This window comes from Athene cunicularia (assembly GCF_003259725.1).
Source record: "Athene cunicularia isolate RWA chromosome 3 unlocalized genomic scaffold, athCun1 chr3_part1, whole genome shotgun sequence".
In the NCBI taxonomy this organism is placed as follows: Eukaryota; Metazoa; Chordata; class Aves; order Strigiformes; family Strigidae; genus Athene; species Athene cunicularia.
In genome coordinates this window covers 96,773,863-96,797,374 of record NW_020799097.1, presented here as the reverse complement: position 1 = coordinate 96,797,374, position 23,512 = coordinate 96,773,863, and the positions used below count along the sequence as shown (strand labels likewise).

General features: G+C 35.4%; 1 protein-coding gene across 1 annotated transcript in view; it reads right to left on the bottom strand.

The window, feature by feature from the left end:
• Positions 1-23,512, bottom strand: part of LRPPRC (leucine rich pentatricopeptide repeat containing) — an 83,010-nt gene that overhangs the window by 24,646 nt on the left and 34,852 nt on the right. The window contains exons 25-28 of the mRNA XM_026844617.1: positions 17,242-17,366; positions 16,513-16,619; positions 3,308-3,376; positions 2,962-3,052 (exon numbers count right to left, since the gene is read on the bottom strand). Of these exons, the coding sequence (XP_026700418.1) occupies positions 2,962-3,052; positions 3,308-3,376; positions 16,513-16,619; positions 17,242-17,366 (392 nt within the window). The remainder of the gene's footprint in view (positions 1-2,961; positions 3,053-3,307; positions 3,377-16,512; positions 16,620-17,241; positions 17,367-23,512) is intronic.

The following is a 23,512-nucleotide window of genomic DNA, read 5'->3' as shown; positions in this document are numbered from 1 at the left end:
TTAAGTTCCATTCTGAAATTCTTGAAATGAAATGCTCTGGTTATGTTGTTACTGAGTTAGAGCATCTACATCCCAGAATTTCACCCCTTTCAGGTCAAAGTGTTCTAGGCCGCCAGGCTCTCATTTTGCTAAGAAAAAGAATTATATCCAAAGACTGTAAAAGGTAAGTTTTCTGAAAGATAAAAACTTAATACATTGCTACAAAAATCACAAAATAATTTAACGGTTTTCAACAAAAGTAGCAATTTATATAAGCAGCACTGTACACAACTGTAAATAAATAGAAAGCTTGACTTTGTGAAAGAAAACAGTTAATTGCTATTTAACTTCATACAGCAGGATGTTTTCTGTGTCTCATAAGTCACCAGAACAACACTGACTTCTGGTTATAGATCCCATTCACAGCTACCTAACCCCAACACCTGTCCATTCCATGGTTTAATTCAGAATCCCATAAACAAAGAGATGCAAGGCAAGAAGGCAAGAGTCAGAAGGCAGATGATGGAGTGAATCATTCAACATGGCAATATTTCAGCCTGTAACAGCAGCTCTTCAGTTATTCTTCCACTGTTCATTTAAGGAACTTCAGCTGTTCTGTAGCCCAGGCTTCACTGCATTAAGCCATTACACATGTAAAAGCTGGAAGAGCTCCCTGGAAGCAGCATGACACACTTGGATATTCTCTAGAATTGTTATAAAGTTGGTGTTTCAAAGCAGCATATGCTGCTTTGCAAAAAATATTGCAATGCAATACTGAAATGTTACATTGCAATGCTCTCTTCTTTCCAGAAGCATGGATTTAGAAAAACACATGGATATGTAACTGGGCTGATTCAAGATCCAAGCCCACTTTCAACAAGGTTCTGGCATCACTTCAGCTTTTTAGAAGAGGCAGCAAACTTGGTGAGTACCCTAAGTCAAATAAAATTATTGGTTTTGAGGACTAAATACTGCAGAAAATATTTTGAAGCAGATTATTAGGGAAGTTCACAGAATAGGAAAGAGAATGTCTTAACAATTTTACATGTATTTGCCCCCATTTGACACTCATGAGGCCACAACTAGAGGACTGTGTCCAGTTTTGGGCTCCACAACTATAAAAGAGATGTTAGCAATTGGAGAAAATTCAGCCATCAAGACAGACACGGGGCTGGAGCAGATGGAAGTAAAAGAAGTCATTGTAGAAAGTTAAGTTTTGGACAGTCTGGAGAAAAGCAGAAAACAGGGGGTCTAATCGCCGTCTTCAATTACCTGACAGTTAGAGACAAGCTAGTCAGTGTCTTCTTGGAAGTGTGCAGCAAAGGATGAAAGGTGATGGTTAAAAGTTGAAGCAATGTAGTATCTGATGATGGTTGATCTGAATGGGTTGCCCAGTGAGGCTGTTTGATTTCCACCCTTGGAGGCACTCAAAACTTTGCTAGACAAGGCAATGATGTGATCTAACTTTGAAGGTGTGCTAGCTCTGGGAAAAGGCTAGGCCTAAACTCCTGAGGTTCTTTCCAGCATAAATTACTCTGTGATTCTGAAAAACCAAATGCATTGTTTTCTACATTTCTGATCTAGATGGTAGAATCTTTTTTTATATGCTTAAAATAGATCTGAAGTGATGGCTTAGGTGCACAATGACAACTCTCTAGTGTACTTGTGCATGGGGCAGCCTTGATAGGTAATCTATAATGGTTGAAAGCAGGAATGTGTGTGGGTTTTGTCTTTTATGGTGACAGAAACCTACAAATGTTTTCCACTTCCTTGAATAGATGGAATTGGTTTTGTCTTCTGCAAGAAGACTGAAGATTTTGCATGACAGGATTTGATAAATTTTATCTTCTTTGATTCTCTTCCTAGCAGGCACACTGTCAGTCACTGCCAGAGGTGAATGGGATGTGTGAAGAAATAAGAAGGCTTCCTCCCTGTTGAGACAAGATTGCTTTTCAGGCCTACTTGATTCTTGATAGTGAACCAGTATGTGCAAAGACAGAATTGGGTAACAGTACAGTTTGGTTTTGAAGCTTTCTAAGGCTGTTCAGGAAATGAAAAGCAAAGTTCTCTGGTCATTTTTTTTGTGGAAGTACTCATGTCTTCTGCTTGTGATAAGTGCAGTGGGGAAGAAGCCTCTTTCATTTCCATATGAAAAAAGAAGGTTCTAGTCAACCAAATATATACATGGGGAACAGCATAAAATTACTTCAAGCTCAGATGCAAGTTTTCCCATGACCAACGATATCAAGTCACTGTAATGGCTCATTAATATATATAAACATTACCAAAGTACATAGCAATGCCTGTAATGCTTTTTTTTTTATGTCCCAGTTGACCACTTAGTGCTCCATATCCAATCTTAAAACAAATGTTTTTTCAAGACTTTTAAGATGAGAACTAACACTTCCAAAAATTGTATTATGTGTAATACAGTATGATGCACTGAGTAACAAAACCAGCACAGACTAAAAAATACAGAAAAGAGGAAATGAAAAACACTACAGATAAATCCTACACTAAGTCTGTAGCATAGAAATGAACTTTCAATTTTAAAACTGTTCCTTTCCTATAAATGATGCAAAAGTTAGGTTGTGGCTGGTAAAGAATTGGTAGATTTTTTAGAAAAAGCACCTTTCAGAACCAGATCCAATTACAGGAGACTCCATATCTTTAACAGTTATGAAGGTATAGCAAATGAGCACTTTTTCTTCTTTAAGCATATTAAAAACCAAAACAGAGTAAACTTTCAAGTTAGGACACAAGACAATAGCATGGATCAGAAGACTTATACTATATAAGTGCTATGTAAGTGTCTGGAGGTGAAAGAAAACCTGTACTCTCCCCCTGGCAAGATGCCTCAGAAATAGTATCCAGGCTAATTGCATACCAGGATAAAGCTCCTCTCCAATCCAGGGTTATTTCTTACCTCCAATCATATAAGAAAACAGATTACAGCATGAAAAAGATAACAAGCTCACTTACCACACAGTTGAAGCAGGAAGTAATACATCTCATCTCTATCACATTCAAATAGATTTTGAGTTAATTCTACCAAGTGTTCCAAAGTCTCCATCTTTAAAAATAAAGAAGGAAGAACATAGTTGTACTTCAGCCAATTATTTTTCTATATATGTGCCTTATATATTGTGTGGATTCAGCTTAAGTATTTGTTTAAGTACACACCACCATTTACACAGAGCATGAAGTTCACCTCATCAGCCTGCCACATGTCCTTTCACAAACAAAAATCAAGCAATGAAATATTTCAAACCAATATTTCTTGAAATATAATTACAGTTACATAGAAGACATCATACAAACCACATACCTGATTGCTTGATATACACCTCTTTGCAAACCAGTGCAATCGTCCAGTGTGTGCTCTTAAGCCGGGAGTCTGTAAAATATTTCCATAAGAAAATCATTACTTCACATAGAGCTTTCTAAGGAAAAGCAAACATAATATATGTACTCATAATAAGAGTTCATGGGGTTTGTTTGTTTTTTGAATATATATATATATCCCTGATTAACATCTTCATTGATGACCTAGACGAGGAGATAAAGTGCACCCTCAGTAAGTTTGCAGATGACAACAAGTTGGGTGGGAGAGTTGATCTGCTCGAGGGTAGGGAGGCTCTGCAGAGAGACCTGGACAGGCTGGAGCCATGGGCTGAGCCCAACTGGAGGAGTTTCAATAAGGCCAAATGCCGGGGGCTGCACTTGGGCCACAACAACCCCCAGCAGCCCTACAGGCTTGGGGAGGAGTGGCTGGAGAGCTGCCAGTCAGAGAGGGACCTGGGGGTGTTGATTGACAGCCGGCTGAACAGGAGCCAGCAGTGTGCCCAGGAGGCCAAGAAGGACAATGGCATCCTGGCTTGTGTCAGCAATAGCGTGGCCAGCAGGGACAGGGAAGGGATCTCACCCCTGTACTTGACACTGGTGAGGCCGCCCCTCGATTCCTGTGTTCAGTTTTGGGCCCCTCACTACAAAAAGGATATTGAATGACTCGAGCGTGTCCAGAGAAGGGCAACGGAGCTGGTGCAGGGTCTGGAGCACAGGTCGTACGGGGAGCGGCTGAGGGAACGGGGGGTGTTTAGTCTGGAGAAGAGGAGGCTGAGGGGAGACCTCATCGCCCTCTACAGCTACCTGAAAGGAGGTTGCAGAGAGCTGGGGATGAGTCTCTTTAACCAAGTAATAAGCGACAGGACAGAAGGGAATGGCCACAAGTTGAGCCAGGGAAGGCTTAGACTGGATATTAGGAAGCATTTCTTTACAGAACAGGTTGTTGGGCATTGGAATGGGCTGTCCAGGGAGGTGGTGGAGTCCCCATCCCTGGAGGTGTTTAAGAGTTGGGCTGACATAGCGCTAAGGATCTGGTGTAGTTGGGAACTGTCAGTGTTAGGTTAATGGCTGGACTAGATGATCTTCAAGGTCTTTTCCAACCTAGATGATTCTGTGATTCTGTGAAAGAGTCTACAAGCTCACAAATAATCAAGTTAGGTTGCATTTATAGAGCCTTAAAAAATGCAGTCATATTATTCAAGACATTTTCCATTTTTGTTGAACACTGCCAAGAGAGTTGATTTACAATACAATTCAGATGCACTGAAATGCTAAATAATTTCTATCACCACAGTAATAGAGTACTATTGCTATTACCCACAGTAATCCTTTGTATTACTCATGGTAAAGAATTACAGCAAAAGTTTCCAAACTGTCTTCACAATGAAATGTTCATATTCAACACAGCTGCAACATCTTAGCAACTAGAAAACCACACCTTCTCAACCACTTCACCACCATTTGGTACCCCTTCTCTGCTAACATTAACTATTTTCTTACAACTATTAATACCTAAAACCAGTATTAAGTTTTAGTTATTGACTTCTCTTGCTACTGCTCTGTAAGAAAAACAGGAATTTACAGAGCAGTAATTGTTGCAGTTCTAACATGCTGCCAATGAAGATGGCAGGTATACTAACTGAAGGAAAGTCCTACCCCAGAACAGAGCAAAGGATTTTTCTTAAGTGTGTGTACATGGAGGAACTGATGCATAATTGTCAATACACCATAGTGCTTTTGGTTGTTAAATTTTTCAGGTTTGAATGAGCCTTTGCTTCTTCACTCCTTTGTTGGATCAAGCTGACTACAGCTACTGGATACACATTCCTGAAAAGGTTTCAGTCCTTGGAAACTCATGCCATCTAGACTACCATATTGTTCCTTCTGAGCACCACAGGCTATAATCAAAACTTGGTTCCTCTACTTAAATAAATTCTAAAAAAAACAGGAAAATTCAAAATTCTTAAAGAAACATGTTACAAGCATGCCAGTACTTATGTCCAACATATCTAAAACAATGATTAAAAAAACCATGTGTGTAAAGCATGCATCATTTTCAGCTCTTATCCTACCTTCCCACAGAGTACTTCGTTTACTTTCTTTATACTCTCTTGTTTTAGCACAATGATAATTTACAGAGAGGCCTCTTTCATTTCAGGTGTCCAGATTCACAGTAATAAAGCTCAAAGTAATTCCAAGGAAATGTCTGTTCATCCCTACAGACACGTATGTGTTTTGACTCCTGAAGGCCTTCAGCTGTTAATATTATAAGCGATCTCTACTGTTTAAATGTGAAGTGCAAGTTCCAAAATCTGAACAACTTCGCATAAAAGAGGCAGTCTGAACAAAAAGCTGTGAGAAATATTAAGTATTATTTCCAAAACCGTGGGAACAATTACCATTGAAAAAGTCAATTTACTGTCTGTTTTTTGAACAGAGATAATTCCTTTTTTCTATATTCTCCAAGCGGAGAATTATTACATCTTTCTAAAATAGTTTGGCATATACCAGAAAACCATGCAAAACTTGCACCAAAACTTAAAATTTGTTAAATATATAGGAAGCAGCATTCTGCAGAGTAGATGTTAGGCCATATAATTGTACCAATCACCCAAACAATTTTGTGCAATCATTGTAAGGTTTTTAAAAACCCCACAGTTCTTCAACATGGAGTATGTTCTCTGTGTATTTAACTGTACTATAAAAATAGTTTCAATCCAAGAGAATACAGAAAAACAGTGGCTTCTCAAGTATTCAAAAGTTCTATACATAAGCACAGTTTTGCTTTCCAGGTACTTGATTTTTTTCCTAATTAGTTGTTTTTTCCACAGTTATTTATATTTACAGGTAGCGTTCAATACTTTTTTAAGAGCTACCAAGCAGTTTCACATAAAATATACTGAAAACTAAGTCAAGAATTAACATCTTACACAACAGGCTCTTGAAAATGAAAAAGAAGAAAGTATGTTGCCTGCATTTGTAGCTAATCCTCTTTACAACATGGTAAAATTCAAATGCTGAATTCACTTACAACTTCCAATATCATTGCTGATCCAAATGCCAATGAACTCAACAGCTCCAAAGCTACAAACTTTTTATAGTAAATCCTTTCTTGTTCAGAAATGATTGATGTGTCTGTCACTACAAGGACAGCTGAGTTATACAACAGATATCCTCGTGTTTCATTTTGAAATTGAGAAGTGTTTTCACATGCTGCAGGTCTCAATCATCAAAAGAACATCTAGGTCAGATTAACTAAATCTCCAGGGCTTGCCTGATAGTCCATATTTGTAGCTTATCCTTTACCATCTTAGGGAATTTTAAACATTGCATTTAGCAGGAAGCAGACTTTCTACAATATAGCAGAGTAAAATACAGAATAAAACCCCAAAAGGAATAAAATTTAAAAAAGGCAAAAATCTGTTACTCTCAAACTCTCTCAAATTCCCATTTACAATTTTGATCTTGCTTGTTTCAAAGGACTAGAAAAAAATCTATTGAGTCCTAGAATTTTGTTTTAGCAGGGTTTTAAAAAAATTTTTAAGACATTCACTTCTTTAAAGAATGAAACAACCATTGAGAGTCTCAAGCAATTCATATAGCATATAAACTGGCTTTTACATATCTTGAACAGTTGTACTGCACATCTAACTTGCTATTCTCTCCCTAACAGTGTCTGTAGAACATAAAACAGAAAACTCAGCATTACATCCGTCCCCCTTAGTGTTCTCACTCTCCAACTAATTGGAGGTTCAGTGGGTCACAGTTTCTAGTGAGTGATCTCTCTTCCATGAGCTTTGCTGTTTGCCCCCAGAACCAGGTAAGATTTATCACTCAAAAGATCTTTTGGCAATGGGTTGCCTCAACTATCTTCTGCAGAAAACAACAAAAATACTACAATTTTTTTTTTGTTTTCAGCCTAGTTTCTATTAGCTTCATTTGAAGCCTCTAGATATTGTATTGCTAAACAATGCACAAATGATTTTTATTTATCCTATTTCATATTAATGAGCGATATATAAAATAATTCCCTGTTGCAGTGTTTCTTCTCCAAACTAAGCAGAACTCACCTACTTAGGCATACCTCTTGAAGAAACCATTCTAAATTTTTCTTCACATCTGATACTATCTTTCTAAGGTCGAACATACAGCCCTACAGTAATTTACTCACCAATTTTATACCTTCACACACATAAGAGACAACTAACCAACAAATATGCTGCATCTTCAAAAGAACTCTTGCCAAGCAGCACTCAAAAATCATATGAATACAACAGTCCTAACACACTGAAAGCATTTGATTTGTTCTCCTCCCTCCTAGAACCATTCACTTCAGACAGGTGACTGAAGGGGTCCAGTCATCAGAAAAATCTTATCTGTACTAACATTTTTATTTGAGCTAATTTCTACTTACTATAGCTGAAAGAAAACAGATTGTCTGGGAAAATATTGACCTCTCAGAGAGGAATCAACTTGATGTTTTTCCAGATTTTTAGGTAATGATAGAAATATTCAAGTTTTGTTTACATTAGTGTTCTGTATCTGTTATAGCTAATAGTAAATACTATTTTTTTTACTTTAAAAAAAAACTTTTTAAAAAAAATTTATTTACAGAAGACATGGAAAATATTTATTTACTTCTCTATACTTGCCTAAAACGACCTTTTTCACTTTAACACAAAATTTACAGAGAAAAAACACAAAACCCAACACACTGACTAGAAACCCTGTGGTATTGTTCAAAAAGGGGACTTCCTGAAAACTATGAGTTGAGAATGTCCCAAAACAGGACCACTTTTGCTATAGCTGTATTTTTCATTTGGCATATACATGACACAAGATGGTTGATTTTCTTGTTTTAACCTTCCCACACTGCACCTCCACAAACTACTACTGTGCACTGTTTGGCAAAATAGTTGTTATATATCCTGGACAACTTATTCTAGCCTTTCACGGTATAACTTCCTTGTGAATAACACACCAGTTCTAACTATTCCAATTTAACTCCGCTCTCCTTAAATGTTTTGTCTTCTAAATCCTTACATTTTCTTCCCAAAGTTCAATCTTTTCTTAGGGAGGCAGTTCTACTGTAAGCACCAATCCAAACATATTGGAAAGAAACAGTCAAATTTTATAAACGCCATCCATGCAGCACTTTCTGATAGTATTTTTTGGACAGGTAGATCCATTCATTCCTCTCTTTGTGGCTGAAGAAACCAGTAATAATAAGAGACAGCTAATGCTGCTAAAAGAAGAGTAATGTTTCATGATGAGTTACATCAACAGCCATAACAGACTTATGTTACCAGTATCAGAACCAGTTACTGAGATTTAGATGCCAATGCAATGTCTTGCAAGAAAACACATTACTTCTCCAAACAGACAGCCTTGAACACACAGCTATAAGAACTGATGTATGTAATTTCTAACAGCTCTCTCTAACATAAGCATCACTGAGAATAGAACATTTGATGGGAAGTTGTTAATTTAAAGACAGATTTTTCCCTGATTCCACAAAAATGTATATGAAAATCTCACAGATTCCATGCAGCTTCAGTGAAGCCTGGGATATTTTTGCATGGCAGCTTACTTGGACAAAGTGTTTTTACAGCATAAACACTGTATGCTATGATTGAATCTTCCTCTATGTTAAAACTCTCAGCAGAAGTCCTCACTTCTGCTAAGCAATAGGTGTACTGCTTAATCAGAAAGTCAAAAGAATATGCAGATATAAAGTTGTTCTATCTTATGTAGACATCTAAATCTAGTTGATGGACGAGGTGGTTAAAAATCATCTTACACTTGTTATGCTTTTGCTTCTTTCTAAATACTCCTTCACCTTAAAATAGCAGTGCATGTTTTACAAAAATACTAATTAAAACATTTACATTATGATTATTTTAAAAATATTCTTATGTATGAAACAAGTATACTACTTCGCTATATTTCTTACAATATAAAGACAGAGGAATTTAAAAATAATCTGTACATCAAAAAGCATCTTTCCTGTTGCAATCGTATCAGCTATCTAATAAAACACATTACTTCCCTCTAGCTCAGCTTTTCTTTCAGTCATTGTACTACCAGGATGACACTTCTGTGTATGGCAGGCAATGGAAGTAATACTTTTTCTACAAGTTCATTTTCCAACTTGAAAGAAGTTCAGTTCTCATGGATTTCAAAAATGGTTTCTTTGGTGACCGCACGGAAAGATACCCTCATTCACTTTACTCTTTCTAAACAAAAGGAAATCTTGCTAACTGCCAACTAACAAGATGAGATTTCTCTAAAAAATGAGTAATTGCTTTTGTTCTTTGTAAGCAATTTTACCCATAAATAAATAAGGCTAAACACACCCCAACCCCCATAGTACTGATTAATTTAATGAGAAATTCATCTGAAACATCCAGACACTTGCACTACTCCTTGGGCAAGGGACAACTGTATGAAACCTTGAATATAACTAAATCTGTACCTTCAGTATGACTACTATTCATGTTTGATAACGAGGGCAATTTTGATTATCATTTTGATTATTGTTTGATAACGAGGTACTTCAATGCAGCACCAGAGTTCTAAAAATTATGCATGTTATGCCTTCAAAACCTACCCAAATATAGCTTATTTGGTATATTATTTGCACTACCAGATATTTAGTGAAAGACATTAAGGGACACACATCTACATATTTAGACATGTATACCATCTCTCCTGTTGGGAGTGATCAGAATACAATCTTATGCTCTCCCTTCTGTCTAACCTACAATCACCCAAGGTAGCAACTAGCCTACTTCTACTATGTTAATTTTTATATAAAAAGCAGCAGTAGTTCATAATAAGAAAATACAAAGCTTGCAGTCTCCACTGAGAATTTTTATTGTTGGTTTGGGGTTTTTTTTCCTGAGGTATATATTTGCCACAAAGCTTCTGTCAGTTCACTGACTTTACCAACATGATTAGCATTTGTTGAGTAAATACTCATGATTTTATTTCACTTGAAACAGGAATATATGCTGCTTTAGATTAGGCAGACATTAAGAAAAATGTAAGGAAACTTGATTATTTTCAAAAAATATTGAAATAAAAAAAGGAAAGGGCTTTACAATTTCAGCATTAGCCATGACAGCTGAGACTGATGTTATGTTTAAACACAACTGGAATATTCCACATTTACCAGTAAGATTTCCAAGATAAATTATACAGTAAAGTATTATTATAAAAGTCATTAGACAGTAAGAGAAATTCACAAGAATCATGCTGGAAGAAAATGGGACATCAAAAATATGCAGAAAACCCCACTCAAAACAAAATCCTCAAGGATGTTCTAGACTCAGAGCAAAAATTTGCTCTTTGCACTGTATTGTGGCTTTAATGTTATACGAGGAATGAAAAAAGCATTATAAAACTCAGTGGTATCTCTCCTCTAACACAAAGTCCCTGGAGCCAAGAAAGGATACACAGCTCTTGCCATTATCCCACATTCCAAACATATTACTCTCTCCCTTTCTGAAAGGAATTTGTTCAGCAGTTTTCTCCTTTACCAAATTTACTTATTTGAAACACATTCCTTCATGTTCTTTTAAGAAAGCAGTACTTAAGAACTTCTAAATAATATGCACTGAACTAGTAAGCACCCCTTTTTTTTTTTAAACCCACACATACACATACTCATGGACACAAAATCCAACCACTAATAGCTGTATCGGAGTCCAGTTTCATAAGTAATGCTTTTATTAGACTAAGAGGACTCAATAGTAAGAAAAAAAATAATCTTTTCTTGTAATTATAGGGCTTGAGTGCCTAAAAGCTCTTCAGCCTTTCCCTTCCCTCTCAGTTGTATACAGTTACTCTAATAAAAGCTATTACACCCCCTACAAACTACTCCTCAATCTTAAACCACCGTTATCTAATAATACAATTTGCACGCAACATTCACAAACATTTAAATTTTGCTCTAATCACCTCCACTCTTTTCTTAATGGGACAAAAAAATAAGTCTTCATAGGTAAATTCAGAAATTAGATATAACCATCATTAAATTACATATAAAACCCCTCTAAATCCTGCTGTCACAAATTAAGAAAGCATCTTCTCCCCATAGTTTATCTCCAACGTAAAATCAACAAGACTCAATTTTATGATGTAGACACTTAAAAAAGCAATCTGGATGAAAAAAGGTTGTAATCTCTCAATATCAAGTAGAAATATTCTCATTGTTTTTATGGTAGATTAAATCCAATGGCAACTTGTATCTTGAGGTCTGCTGACAGTGGATGTCACAATTCTCTGCTTAAATCTATTTACCTCCTGAATTAACTTGACATCTGTTGATAGATCTATCCCTGTACTCTCAACTCACCCAAAACAGTTCTTTTGTCAGGTCTTGAATTTCAACTGCAAATGCCTTTTCTTGTCTTTATTCACATTGGAACTAACTTCATTAAAATATTTCACAACTATTTGTCTCTCAGTTCTTCAAATAAATGCCTTAAATATATCACACCATATCTCACATATCTCAACTATTAAATATAAATAATGTTTAGTATGCCAGTATGAGAGCAGAAGATAAGGAAAATATCACACAATTAAAATCTGGTTAAAAGAATTCTGAAGCCATGCACTATGCATTGCCATTTTCAAGGGAGGTTCTTCTAGTGGTAGCAAACTTGTACAGGTTGGTCTTCTACTGAAAAATTTTGCCATACAGTTCTGAGATCTTTCCCTATATCCCAAATTCCTCTCTTAGCCTTCATTTCCACTAAAACTACAAACAGAGCAGAAAACAAGAACTTTTACTCTTTCACTGAAGGAACAATTTTAATTCAATAGCTGATGTGATTTAATCTAGAAATATTTCAAGAAGTATCTGTCAAACAACAAAAGACAGCTCCCAGTTCCTACCAGAGGAGTCCATAAGCTCCCAACTAAAAATGTCAGTGACCCAATACCCTTTTTTAATGTGGTGCTTGTTATGGTGTTGGTTTTTATTTTAACAGAAGTATCTTGCTGTCGAATTTAAGGTGTATTGATTTTATCAATTTTGTGCAGAAATGGATTTAACACCATTTTAAAACACTGCATATTTTAGCCATAGGTGTAAAGTGTTCATTTCTCTTCATGAAAACACAGTTTAGACTTTTGTTAAGCAGATTGATATATGGACTTGCTTGAACCTCTGCTGCATAACTGTTACAGTACTTAAGTCTTGCAGCTCTATCAGAAAAAGCCAAACATGGACATGGAATTAATTACACACAGATTCAGAGACTATTTTGATAATTGCATTCAGCATGAATAAATGAAGAAAAAAGGCAAGTCTAGAAATATTCTAGAGATCTCAGTGCAAAATTCAGAGATGAGCAAGTAATTAAAATTGGACCAAAATGACAGAATACAGTTACGTTCTAACTGCTTTAGGCAGTGAAATCTTTAAATCTCCATGCAGCCTGCAAACAAAGAACAGAACAACAGGTGAAGGGGAGGAAGTAGATTCCTCCAGGGTGGTGTAACATTGCCTTTTTCCTTCCCACTCTCCTGGACGACCTTCACACCAGTCCAGCTCTCAACCATAAAGCAGCAGTCAACAACTAAGTAAACATAAGGAATTCCAATTGTCTAGTTCTGGCAACAGGTAAGAAACTGGGGATTGGAGGGATCTGGGGGACTAGGCTCTAGAAAATTCTCCTACCATTTATATACCAGACTTAGAATATTAGGACAAGCAACTCTTCCAGACTTTCTGATATAGTACATGGGGCTCTGGAGCAACACATATGAAGAATAAGAACAGATAAGATCTCTCCAGGAGAAAATCTGATCAGCTGTTTTCAAAATAGAGCATTTTTCTAGGAGGTACTTCTTCCCTAATCCTATTTATTGAAAATTTATGTCCCTTTCTTTTAGCCTACATTAGTTTTAATGTAGTTTGATTTAAAGTTGAAATGTATTGACTTAATTTTCTTTCTTTTTTATGAGAAACAAATTTGAAGAATAAAGCAGTTAAAACGCCTTCCAAGTAATTGACAAAATCCTAAGTAACTAGAGCTAGATAACTACACCCTGCACATGGGTTGAGGCAATTCCAAACACAAATACAGGCTGGGGGATGAAGGGGTTGAGAGCAGCCCTTCAGAGAAGGACTTAGGGGTACTGGTAGATGAAAAGCTGGACATGAGCCAACCATGTGTGCTCACAGATCAGAAAGCCCTGTATCCTGGGCTGCATAAAAAGAAGCATGGCCAGCAGGTCAAGAGAGATGATTCTCACCCTCTACTCTGCTGAGACCCCACCTGAAGTACTGTGTTCAGATCTGTGGCCTCCAACATAAGAACATGGACCTGCTGGATTGAGTCCAGAGGAGGCCATGAACATGATCAGGGGCTGGAGCACCTCCCTTATGAGGACAGGCTGAGAGAGTTGGGGTTGTTCAGCCTGGAGAAGAAAAAGCTCTGGGGAGATCTTATAGTGACGTTCCAGTACCTAAAGGGGCCTACAGGAAAGATGGGGAGGGACACTTTTTACAAGGCCATGTAGTGACAGGACAATGGGTAATGGCTTCAGTTTACCCCTTCTAGTATCAGTCAGGTGCATTCCTTGCCTCATCTCCTTTCTATTCACCTTTCATTGTCTTCAATACTACCATTCTCTACTTAATCTTGCTGCCATCCTTCCAGCAAGCAGATGAGCCCCAGAGCTTTCAGCTTTCTTGCTCAGATGATATCCCACAACACAAGCTTATATACATGCGTGGACAACACATTTGTGACTGGATAATGTACATACACAACTCTGGCCTAATTTTTATCATCTCACTCAAATCTTACCCTTCTTTCTTTCCCACTATTGTCAGCCAGTAATATTTTACCAAAGATTGAGACTTAAGAGTTATTTTCTTATACTTGGAGCTTTGAGTTTCACATTTTTCAAAGCAGCAGTTGCCACTAAGTTTCATATAAGCATCTAGTGTACCTCTGATTTCTAAAAACAGCAAGAGCAAGCAGAGGCAGTGGTCTCCAATAAGTAACACCCCATTTAAATGACCATATCCATATCCTCCATGGTCTTAATTTCCTTAGCTCCTAAGAAAACTTTTTCCCAGCTTCATTACTATCCTTTTAGATACTCTTTATTAACTCCATAGATACTTTCAGAACAAATGATATGACTAAAATTGACTACCATAATCAGCAATACATGATAAAATTACGTGCTGAAAGGCAATATGCAACAGCATCTAAAAAGAGAAAGCAGCACCAACTGATCACCTTCACTGAATATTATTTCACAAGAACAGAAAATAGAAAAACAATCTGAGATGACCAACAAGAGAAATAATTTAGTCACAAAAAACACTGGCCTAGAAAAAGGGATACACATACACCTTGTACTCTATCTTCACATTATACTGATTTAGGCTACCACTTCCCAACAAAGCAAATAGTAACTTCTTTATGGTTTAAAACAATAAAAGCTACTTTCTTCTTCAGCAAAGTAGCACCTTTAAGATTTCGCCCCCTTGTAGAAAATATTTATTTGAAAATACCTAACATAAATGTTACATAATAAAAGCATACTTAAAATATAACACTCCATACAGTAACTGATTTTGTGCCACTTTATCCACTGGTAACACACATGTATATTCTTCCTAGCTAAATTCCTATACTCCTAAAAATCCCAGAATTTAAAAGCTCTTTTTCTCAACAGCATATACAAAGCTCTAATTTATACTTCATGGAAGTTAGGTAAGAGCGAGCAAACCAACTTTAAATAGTATAAAAAGCCAGGAAAAGTTCCATTTAGTGACTAAATATCAGGTGTTTAGATTTATGTTCAAGGGTCTGTTTGTGGTTACTAATAATTTATGATCAATCACCAAATACTGAATATTTGCAGAGATAATTTGGCACCTATTAAGAAAATGACAAGTTCCAAAGACCCAGCAATTTGAAAATTTCTTTACTATCCTGTTCTCGACTGCTGAACTGTAGCCACTAATCTAAGTTTTGAGAAATTAAATGCTAAATCAAGTACCAGTTTTACTCATTTAGCTTTAATTTTCTTCCAAATATAATACTTCAACCTTTTACCTTCTACATGCTTTAATCACTATAAAAATAACTCAACTCCTCAGTGTTGTCTTCTGTCAGATACTGATATTTCTATTCTTCTGTACTATAAGACTTCACGCTCCAAAAAACCCTCTCAGAACAAAAATATCAATGCTTCAACATGGTGCTTCTCAATTCACACACATCACAGCAGGACAGTATTGTTCCACCACAAACAAACAGATCTTCAGTTAAGATTTTTTAACTGCAAGAATTCTATTAGATAATAATTAGGGATAACTGGTATTTCAAATATTCTAGAGGAAATTAGAAAAAAGCATACATTGTCTTAGGAAGGAAAAAACCCCAAAACCCAGAGTTGTGTATCTACATAACAAAAATGATGAGGACAAAGTATTACTTTTTCTGCAACATGCCTCCTGCCACACATTAAGCACAAAACTTATGCAGCATTTTAAAAACATACAACTGTGTTAAGAAGAAAAATAATCACAATCTGGGCAGACTCTGCAGCTGCCCCTTTGACTTATCAATTTCAGTAAGCACAATTTCAATCAAGTCTAGATAAAATATACTAATCCTAAATAGACCAAGTTTGTCACCTACCACTTCCTATAAGCTGCTTACTATCCTGAAAAAGAGAGAGAGAGAGAAGAAACGCTAAATTAAATGCCAAACAGTAGCAGACAGCGCTTGTTTGGCTGATTAACTTGTAGACAAGCATTACAAATAAATCTGAGCATAGTCTGCAGCAAATTAAATTCCAGTGCTTTTAAGAACAAAGAATTCTTTCGGAAAGAGGATTAGCAACTTTACACCCAGGAATGCCAGTTTAATTTAATTGTTCCACAATCCAATATTTAATATGCAAATATCATTTTGATATATAACAGCGAATTTGAAAAAGTGAGGAAACAATTTCAACATACAAGAAGTCTGTCTCTTCTGAACTGTAATTATACAAAATAAAGCTGGTAGAAGGTTTTTTTATTATTAGGATTGAATTCTATTAACATGAATCAGAACGAGTCTAATTAAAGGTTAAAAACTTTAAATGTTTCTAATTAAGAGTCTAAATAGCTGCACGATTAGAGTACTATCGTTAAAATCCCACCTCAATGACCTTCCTGGCCTCTTTGTATTTTCCTGTTTGCAAGAAGGCAAAGAAGAGATCATAAAGAGCCATCATGTCACCATATTCGCTGCTTATAAAATCTGAAACTAAAGACAAAATAAACCTCATTAATTTACTCAATATATTGAAGCATCAATATATATGATAGATATTCTTAATCCTAGTATTTTCCAAACATCACAAAACTGCAAGAATAAGCTATAGGGAGATAAATTTTGAAAATTATGGAATGATTACAGCATATTACACAATTTATTGTAGTTTTGCAGTTGAGCACATTTAAAATTGTTTTCTGCACTATATTTTGAATTACATTCAACAAAATTGACAAACTATATATGAGCATTCTTGTAGAAAGCAAGAATATAGTATTTCTTAACTGCACAACTATTTGAAAAACAGAAGTGTTGTTTTACTATTGTTTTGTGCTACTATTGTTTCTTAATATACATAACTAGAACAAATATTAGCACTAATTTTTGCAAGATCATTGCTGTTTTATTGAAACATTAGGATTCTTCTACATTTAAAATTAATATCAACTTTCAATCTGAAGAATGAAGGCATCATTTAAGTGCTTTAAAGTTATACAAACACAAACTTTTTTTTTCTTTCAGCTGAAAGAAATTATATACAAATCCTGGAAGAAAAGCCTCCAGAAAACACTACTCCTTATAGCCAGACAGCATGTGACTACATGCAACTAACCCTTTTGCAGAAGATCAGCGTCTCCTTTTTCTATCAGTCTACAGTAGATGTTATGAAGCTGAAGAATTTTACCATACTTCTTGTAACAGTTCATTAAAGCTTCCAGAGCTGCAGTCATGTCATCCCTTGTGGAATGAAACAAAACAAGAATAAAAACAATCAAACATTCTGAGCAGGAGCAGCACATGCTGAACCCACTTTAGTCTTGAAAATTTCAAGGAAAATTAAATTAATTCAGCAGTCTATAATCCAAGTATGCATTCACAACCCCAGTATACTACAGGTACTTTAAATTAACAGATAAAGTTTTCATACAAACAAATACCATGTATGCTTGACAGGGACAGAAATAAAAACAGAACTACAGATTTACTCTTAAACCTCTTGACTGTGTAATTTTTGATTGCCTGACCACTATTCACTATAAATTAAACAAAGGTGTGAATGCTTTTCATCATCAGATGCACTTAGTTTTTGAAGTTAAATTCTTAAATTCTACTATTATTACCAAACCCCAATTCCACCAAAATTTCAGTTTGCATTTGAGAGTTCTATTTTTCTTGTAAGTAATATCGTGCATATCAGATTACCTCCAAGTCTCTGTTTAGACATTTTCAATTTTTAAGCCCTTAAAATTCTTCCACAGCATTTTTATTTCAGAAGAGATCTCCAGAGTTAACTAAGATAACCACAGCTCTTTAGATTGCTTTATACTTGTTTTACACCTTAACAGACTAAGCTATAAATCTTCTGTTGATTTCCATTGTGTCACAACTGAAGGGCTAGTATTTTTCCATTCTATAGTAAGGCCTGAATCCAATGTGTATTTTCTGCAATAAAAATGTAATTTGTGCAATTAATTCAAAAATATATTAAGGTACCAAAATGTACTTTATGCTGGCCTATCCATGTCACATGAATCCATGGCACTAGTATATATTCATGGTACTACTCAATTAGTGTGTAAGATGTTGACTTCCTTAAAGGGACTTTCAGAAGCCTTTGAGCTCTAAGTACCAGTAACAACTACATTTCCTTTTTTGTTATCTCAGTCCTTCATTAAAATTTTTCCCTACATGTACGGTATTGACACCTTCAGAATTATACATAGTTAAAATGCAAAACTGAAAAGCCATAAAAACAATCAGATCTGGAATTTAAAATAACAACATTCTATACTGTGCAACTAACAGAACTAAATCATCTGCTGCAGACCCTCTTTCAAAGGATTACAACCCAGTCTAAAGAAACCAAACCAACAGAGAACAACCACTGAAACAAACACTGGTAAAACAACATGAAGTTATTTCTTTGAAGGGAAACGTTTAAACTGAATTTGAAGCAAACCAAGATGACAGATACAAAATGAAGTAAGTAGCCAAACAGTCAATAGGACTACATTTTAGTTTTCAAAAGGCTTATCAAATAAAAGGTGGTGGAAGTAGGCAAGGAGGAAAAACAAAAATTATTTTTTTTTAAATCACTTAACAGCAGTACCTGAAGGCCATGATAAAACTGACTTGAAAAAATGATTTTTTTTATTCCTGACGCAACTTTATTATTGATCAACTGAATCTTAACAAGTTAAGATATTACTGTTAAAACCAGCCAAATTCAGACATCCTCTCTTCATGCTGCATTTCTTGTGCAACAAAGATTTTGCTTTTTCAAAGAATGAACTACCTAGACTACTCTATATTACTATCTTTGGCTAGGCTAATATTTTTAAATTTTAAAAGTAAAACACAGAAGAAGAATTAATTTTGTTCAGTAATACTGGCATTCTGAAAATGAACCTAAGATGATGGATTTCTACCTTATCCCCCTTACTGAGCCCTGTTTACAATGCATCTTCTGGCACCCCATGGAGTCATTTGAATTTTTGTCATTTGGGGTGAAGACTAAATTACAGGTTAATTTCAAAACTGCAAGTAGATGTTGCAGGCTAGATTACTGTCATAAAAGAGAAATACTATGGTAGTTACCATAGAGAGATATAAAGCTTTATATAATCAGTATTTTTCTCCTGCTTTAGATGCAAGTTCAGTTAACATCTAAAAAAAACAGTTTTACAGAAAACTACTCAATTTCTAAGGAGGCACAACAACATTTATACATTCAAATTAAAGTTTTCAGTGATAAATCTAGCTTTTCAGATTGATGCTCAAACAGCCACGGTATTGTCTCAGCTGTATTCCTAAAGGATTAAAGTGACTGTTTTTAGGTCAAAGCTATCAATAAATGAATGAATAATTGGAATGTCATTCAAACAGGAACACTGACTGTTTTCTAGACTCTAAATGTATACTTCTGAAGGCATTTATACTATATACGCTGAGAAAAAACGTCAGCAAAGAACTGAGATACCGAAACTGGAAATACTGTACTTGCTACTGCTCAAAGGCACCTGAATAACTCTGTATTTAAGGAGGTCAGTATCTTACATACTAATTTAATGGACATTTGTTTTGAATCTATTGAGATCTGATATTTTGTTTCAGTGGCATTCAAGCAACAAATCATCCACAGTTTACTAGACAAAGGGGTTTGTTTATAAAACAGATAAATGATAAAACTGGCAACAACTATAAAACAATAAAAGGTCTAGAAGTTCAGCCTCTAAAAAGAATTGCAAAGAAAAAAACAGCAAGCTTATGCTTGTAGTTCAGTTAATATGATTTATTCAACAACCTGCAGTATTTCTTAATGTCACAAACTGCAGCTAATTCTAAGTAAGTACCAGCATCTACTATTGTAAGCAGTTTTTACAATCCTGTTAGAAAATGAATGAAAATGTGTATTAGGAACTTACTATAGGCTTCAAATCTCAAGTATAAGTAACATGTTAATGTTCCTTGTTATGACTCACTGACTTCAAAAAAGAATTGCAAAAGAAAGATTTTCCACTTTTTAAGAAAATGCTATTTAGAAATAAGGATTTTAAGCTAACAAACAGCCATACATTTGAAAATATTTGGCAATCTTTCTGTATGAACTTATGCATGGGGAACACCCTTTAATGTTCCCAAAAGATACATTTACACTACTACAGTAAAATCCTGGTCCAAAATTACTATTTAATTAATATGGATCAAGTCAAAAAGGAAATAAAGTCCATATACTCATAGCCATGGGGAAAAAAATGATTTCCAGTGTCAGTCTGGACAAAGCAGTATTTAGAATGTGAACACAGATGATCCATGCTTCATTCCGAGTTGGCCAGATACTACAGCTTTAAGTCACTCACAAATTTTATCTGTTCAGAGCTAATACCTGTTCCACTTAAAGATGAGGTGTATTTTTCCCTCTCATTGAAACTTTTTCTTTTAAAAAAGAAGGTATACTATTATTTTTGAATGACAGAGGGAGCCTCAGTCATTACTGTATTATGCTTGGCCCATATGTAAGCCCCACTTTGGCATTATTTTTCAACTAAATTGATGCTATGGTTAAGATACAAGTTTTTGGGTTCATTTGGTTTCTGTTTAGAATACCTATGAAGTCCAAGATACTAGGGGCCCATTCTTCCAAAATATTTGCATGGGCAATTTTACTCACACAAAGCTATTTGAAGAGACAAAATTACTCAGATGTCTGAGTGCAGAACACACTCTGGAGCAGGACTGGCTATAACACACATGGATATAACATCCCCCTTCAATTTCAACAAGCCACTCCCCTCCTGCTTCAAGAATGTAGCACTAAATCTAACCCTTTTACTTATAATAAACAACTTTCCCAACCAGAGAGTCTGCCTGATAAAAATAAGACTCCAAATATTGATTTTAATTGGAATGAAGTGCTGCAACATTATGCATAAAGCTTTAGTGAAGTGGCAATTTACCTAAGGGGTTTACTGATTGAAAAGCTCTCAAACCTGAAATCACTAGAGAGGTAGAAAGAAAAAAAGGACTCTCTGGGGTGGGGGTGGAGGGTAGACTGGTAAAACAAATCCCTCTCTACAAATCTGAAGCAGATGTTAGTGTAGAGGGAAGTCAATTCAGCAAGGTACAATCAGCTTTACAAAAATTATTCCGTTAAAAGAGAACGGGCTCTTGAAAGAGCTAAATGTTTTTCTGTTCATTTGCTATACTAAGGAATCTTCAAGGAGACTGGTGTTGCAATTACAACTAATCCTCCCCAAAAAATTAACTGTGTTGAAGGCTTTGTAATTTCCCTAGGTACAATTTAGCTGTCACTTACTTTAAAATTTACTCAAACATGCGTTCGGAACAGCACTAACTTCACATGTCAAGTGCTTTCCAGCCAATTGAGTCTAAACTGGAAGTCGGTGTTAAACAACTGAATGATTAGACAAGATAGCTCATTTCCCTGCTCTTTTGTTCAGAATAAAATGCCACATTTACATTATCAGACTCAACAGGATTTTCTGACAGAGGGAGAAAAAACCCTAGTGAACACTGTCCGTACCAAGCACATGAAGCCTGTCATTTACCAATCATCCTTCAAAAAGCAATAGCCATGAATGTAACTTAATTACGACCCAATGATCCTTGACGAAAAATCATCTTATCACTGTCCTGTCCCTATAGGGCAAATGAGACACTTTTGTCCTTTGGCACTGATGATGCTAAATTCCTAATTGCAATAATGGAGTAAGAGAGCCAAACATCCCTAATTTCATTGCAACACGTAAAGAGTTTTAATACAAATATTTGAAATAAAGCTGCTAAAAATTAGAAAAAACTCTCCACACTAGAGATAATTTTTCCCCCAACTAAAATATCATCTATTTTTAAAATATGACTGTTTTTAAAAGTGAATTTAAAAGTCAATTAACTTGTGCATGCTAAGGAATCATTTCAAACAAAATCGTAGGTGAATTTAAGTCCATGAAAACAACAGAAGAAAAACTGGTAAGGCACTGGATTTACACTGTATCTGCTCCATAAGAAACTAAACAAAATGGTTTTATATGAGATTAATCACAAACCAGCACACAATACTTTACTGGACAACGCTGTATTAAAATACACTGACAATTTTTAAAGAAACACAATCCAGTTATATTCTTTTGATGGTTTAAAATACAGGTATTAACTGCTTGCATTCACTGACTTAAAATTATAAAATTTTTTGTTCATACAGTCTGTAACAGTGTTCTCATAGTCTACCTGAAATTTTTCTTCCCTCTGCTTAAGAGCACTTCTGATATAGGGAATTAGTAAATTTCAAACCTGAAGATGGATTGTTTCTTTTCTCAGTGGTGGTGTTACTCAAGGAGAGCAGAAACAAATTTATGCTAATGAAAAGAAGCACATCAAGTTTTTAAGATGTGTGTTCCTGGTTTTAGTTGTACAAAAATTAGCTTGTGCAGTTTTCTTGGAGGATGAAAAAAAAAATCAGTAGTTACTGTATCTGTTAATTTATCATCCTGTAAATAGGTATTATCAAAGTATCATATAGCACGGGAGCAGGTTAGCTTCACAAACCTCTTCTGTTTTAAAATGGCTCATGTTCAAATAGGTTTCCCCTGACAGTTGATAGAGTAAGTAAAAGCCAAAGCTACAGTCCTTAAAATCCTAAGAAAATTTGTATGGTTTAAGTACCACAATTTTTTCCAATTTTTAGCAATTTAAAAGTAAGACATGTTTTAAGAAAAAATACAAGCTCTTCACATCCTTGCAGATTTTACAAACTAAGTTTTTTGTCATACTGCCCAAGGCAGGTTTAGCACCTTGAATGACAGACCAAGTTTCCACATGTGGACTGTCTCAATTTTTAATGGGATTACACCATCTTGAGAAACTGTTCAGAGTCATAAATAAAGATCATAAAATTAAAAGCAGGGCAGTCGTTTCCCTTAAATTTACTCAGGGTAAAAAAAACCCAAAATAGTATGAGTTCTCTCTCTAGTTACTTTGGCTAAGTATTTCTCAAAATATTAAAGGCAAAATGCCCATTCTACTAGATTTTTACATGTTAGATTTTGTCAAGTTACATTGCTCATAATCAACAATTTTTTTTCATTTCCACGCTCTGCTGCAAACTGTCACTTTTAATATGCACTAGGACTTAACAAGAACTTTAGAATATTCAGGACTGGGTAGAGAGAAAAAAGGTAGATGAAAACATTTTACACCTACAATTGTTGAAATCTTCCAAAAGCGAATCACAGATTCCTTTACAAGCAATTAAAAAGTTGGAAATAAATTAAGAACACAAAACACTAGCACAATCACCGCTGTGGAATATTAAAAAATATCCCAGAGCTAATGACAGCATTTCAGAATGATACTTGAGCTGTAGG